Source organism: Talpa europaea (genome assembly GCF_964194135.1).
Source record: "Talpa europaea genome assembly, chromosome: 4".
Lineage (NCBI taxonomy): Eukaryota > Metazoa > Chordata > Mammalia > Eulipotyphla > Talpidae > Talpa > Talpa europaea.
In genome coordinates this window covers 137,989,037-137,992,954 of record NC_140070.1, presented here as the reverse complement: position 1 = coordinate 137,992,954, position 3,918 = coordinate 137,989,037, and the positions used below count along the sequence as shown (strand labels likewise).

General features: G+C 41.1%; 1 protein-coding gene across 1 annotated transcript; it reads left to right on the top strand.

The window, feature by feature from the left end:
- Positions 1-1,891: 1,891 nt before the first annotated feature.
- On the top strand, positions 1,892-2,512 carry KRTAP27-1 (keratin associated protein 27-1; the record flags this gene model as incomplete). The annotated part of the gene is made up of 1 exon (XM_084232732.1): positions 1,892-2,512. The coding sequence occupies one exon, from the start codon at positions 1,892-1,894 to the stop codon at positions 2,510-2,512; it is 621 nt and encodes a 206-aa protein (XP_084088858.1).
- Positions 2,513-3,918: the final 1,406 nt, after the last annotated feature.

Genomic DNA, 3,918 nt, shown 5'->3' with positions numbered 1-3,918 from the left:
GAGAGGATTCACCAGAGACAGAGTGGGGAACAGAACAGGCAGACTGACTGAAATACACTGCTGAGGGGAGCAGCGGGTGAGACAGGAGAGGTCTGGTGTGCCATGTGGGTCAGCTCCCTGCCCAGGGATCAAACTCATGCTGCAGTGGCTGCTGATGGTTTCACAGTGCTGAGACTTAACCCCAGGGAGGCCTAATGAGAGTCAATTCAATACTTTCAAGCAATAAGGTCACAATTCACAGTTAGAGGCCTCTGAAAAATAATAAATGCAAAGAAGCCTAAGAATTAAATGGGTTGGGATAGGGTTCAGGCAGAAGTCTTAAGGAATCTTTCTTCATATAAAGAGTGGTCATTTAACATTATAAGACTCTTGCGTGTGTTGCAAAGATATTGTACACCAGTTTTGAAAGTACAGTCTGTCAAGCTGAATGTCCTGTGAAATAACTAATATCCCCATCTCTCACACACAAAGAAGTTTTTATTGTTTTTTGTTTTGATTTGTTTTAAGGGTAGTTCTTAGTTCCTGAATGTTCTTCATCTTTCTTACATGGAAGAAATGGAACCCAGTTTGCTGAGCTCAGGATAGGCTGCTGGTGTTACACTGTGATGAGCTTAGCTAAGTCAGTGGTAGACTGTGTTCTAGAAACTATGCTGGCAAGTGCTCTGCCTATGAGCCCATGTGAAGTTCAGCCTGCTAATGTGGTGATTAGTGGAGCTAATCGCCTTTCTATAGTCAACAAAAACAATGAATAAATAAAAATTAGAAGCAAATATGAAAGACAGGTTTGTTGCAAGTCAAACTATCAGCCTTTGTAAAGCACATGTAGAAGTGAACATATGTCTTCATATAATGTCACAATAAAAGATATAAAATCATAATAAAGAATGTGTCAAAATCTATGGGTCATTCAGAAGAAGATACAGATGACCCCTGACTGACCTACCATGGTTTGATGGATGTTTTTTTTTACTTTACGAAGGTAGTAAAACAATACTCTTAGCAGATACCAGGGTAGGGTGGTCTCGTGATACAGCAGGCCACAGCTCCCAGTCTACATTTTAAATTTAGGGTAATTTCATTTTGCAAAGTTTTTTTTTTTTTTTTTTTTTGGGGGGGGTGTAACCCCATTGCAAGTTGAAGAATATCTGTAGTAATAACTTCTAAATAAATGACTTGTCCTTCAATAAGACGAGGGGAGCAAAATGTTAGACAAAGGGAGATGTTTAAATGGCAATGACCACATTTAGCAGTTTGGGTAAAAATAAGCATCCTTCTTATTGTTAAGGATATAGAGTCCTTAAAATTCTTAAGTCCTCAGGGGCATGCAGAGTCCTCTCACACACTGATCAAATATGAGACCCAAGATCTGAGGAGAATCCAGGTGGGCAGCTTTGGATCTACTTCTGGCCCTAAATGTCTCGAACATATTTCCACGTCCTGACAAGATGACAGCTCTAAAAACTCCAATGTTGAATGTTAATCATTACCCAATAGGCTGCATTCACATATGTTTCTTATTATACACTTATCAATTTTGGAGAGTCATGGTGACTAAGCAAAAAAAGAAAAAAAAATGCTAGCTTGGGTGGCCTGTTGGGACTCATATTTGACAAACCCCGCCCGGATGACCGCCCGGATGACTCAGCTTTGGGGCTACCATGAAAGCTATTTTGAAGATTCAAAATGGACTTGCTTTGTTAATGAGCTGTCATCTTCATATATAACGAAACAAAGTGCTAATGAGATGTTACCCTTCAAATTAGCTTAAGCGCTGAGGTAGAAGGGAGTTCTGAGAAGAAGCCAACACCCAGTTTTCAGAGTATATAATCTCCCTAGCAAATGATTTGCTCTTCACACCTGCCTTGCTGGGTCCTCCAGAGCAACTGCAATGATGGATTTTGCCAATATGCCCGTGAATCGTGGCTACTTGCTCAAGGGCGTCTACGATGCAGCGCCTCTCTCCTCCATAGGGCACGAGTCAACAATTCCCAAGGGTAGTTTTGAAGACATGGTTTTTCTACCCAGCAGCTGCCAGGGCAAAACCTGGCTCCTGGACAACTTTCAAGAAACCTGCAGTGAATCCAGCAGCTGCCAAATGAACAGCAGTGGACGGGATCGGTGCACCGAGGATCGGCGTCTGCAAAGTGCCTGCCGCCCCCGAGCTGCCCAGGGAGATGGTTCTAGCTCCATGTCCTGTGAAAGAACAACTCGCCAATCTGGAAATTCCATGGAAGTGCTGGAGCGCGTTTCTCAGTCTTACCAGTCAGGGAGCTGCCAGCCACGGGGGTTTGCCAGCCAGAGCTGCCAACCTATGATTTCCATGGCAAAAGGTGGTCCTTCCAAGACGCACATGTCTGAGAGCTTCCAATCGATGGAATGTGAATCCAGCCAATCCCAGAGCTCGGCATCCAACTCCTGCAGACCTCTGCTCCGTGGGACACCAGGATCACGAATCCTCGAGTCTTCTAGCTCTTATCAGAAGTCTTGCTGTGTCACTGGTGGTGGTTTGTAATTGACTAATAAGAATGTGTAGAAAGTTTAGGGGAGGTAATGTCTTCTAATTGGGGTGAGCTGATTTCTGAGCTATTGAGGGCCTTTTATTTCTGTAAATACAAATGATGGTGCATGCTATTGTGAGTTGTTGAACATGTCTTCTACTTCTTCCAGAGAAAAGAAGTTTTTTTGTTGTTTGGGGCCTTTCTAGTGCCAAGCTAGTACTGCAAAATATGTTAATGATTTTAAGTCACGAGGACACTATTTGTTAGCGATCAGTAAAAGCTGCAACCAGGACTAAAATGAGCACTTAGAAAGTCAGCAATTTCCTTTACTGCTGGTTATTATCAATAGAAACATTTAGTACTGGAAGCTGATCTGTTAACTGATGTGCTAGTAATAGCAGAAAACCCACTTATGCCTATGAATTCTGAAGGGTTCTGCTCTACCAGAGGTTGTTCATGCCACTGATTAATGAACCATAACTGAAATCTGTGTTTATTTACTGTCTATCTGCAATTTTATCCCGCATCCCACAAGACTCTTCTAGCTAACTATTAGGTTGAATCCATTATTTGTTTTGCTCAAGAGAATTTTGAATTTCATCTCTATGAATTTAAAAACCACATAGTAACCAAACCTTTTAATGGAACGAGTACATGTTTACATTTCTGTTCTTCCTTTTCCTGTTTTTGTTATTTCTTAAATCTTTTTGAACCTGGGAAAATGTCCTTTGTGTTAAATAAATTTACTTCACCTAATTACAAAGTTGTCACACTTTATCTTATTTAATGCTTTTGTGGGCTTTATGTTATAAGATTTTTCTTTTCACTAGATAAAAATGGTTTAAATATTTGAGGGAGAAAGAACATGGGCCATTGCTATAGTTTGCATGATATGAACCAGAATAAAACAACACATTTGTGGTAGTCAAAAGAAGAAGGGAAGCATGTTCTACATGAAGTTAATAAAACCAGGGAGTCAGAATGGTGAAGATTCAGTAATTTTATTCTGGTGGTTTAGCTATCCTGAAGTTGTTTTTCTTTTTTCAGGCTATAAGGTACCGAGTGGCTCAGAGGGTAGCTCTGAAGCCACCTCTTCTTGGGTCTGATTCCTTGCTATGTGGGGAGGAGGCTGCCTGAGCCCCAACTGGGCCTACCTGTAAGTTATTCAACCACTTCTACCTGTTTCCTTAACATCAAAATTGAGAAGAGAATGGCAGGCCCAATGTGAGACTTAAAAGGCTGATAACCGAAGTGTTCAGTGCATGACCTTGTATAGAAAACATGTTCAGAACAATTTAGCACCATGACTGGGCAATTGTGACAACTAAGTGACATCATACCCTTAAATGCTTCATGGAGTGTCTGTGTCAATATATATAAGATGTCATTTGAGACTTCATCTGATATTTGCTCTTTGGCC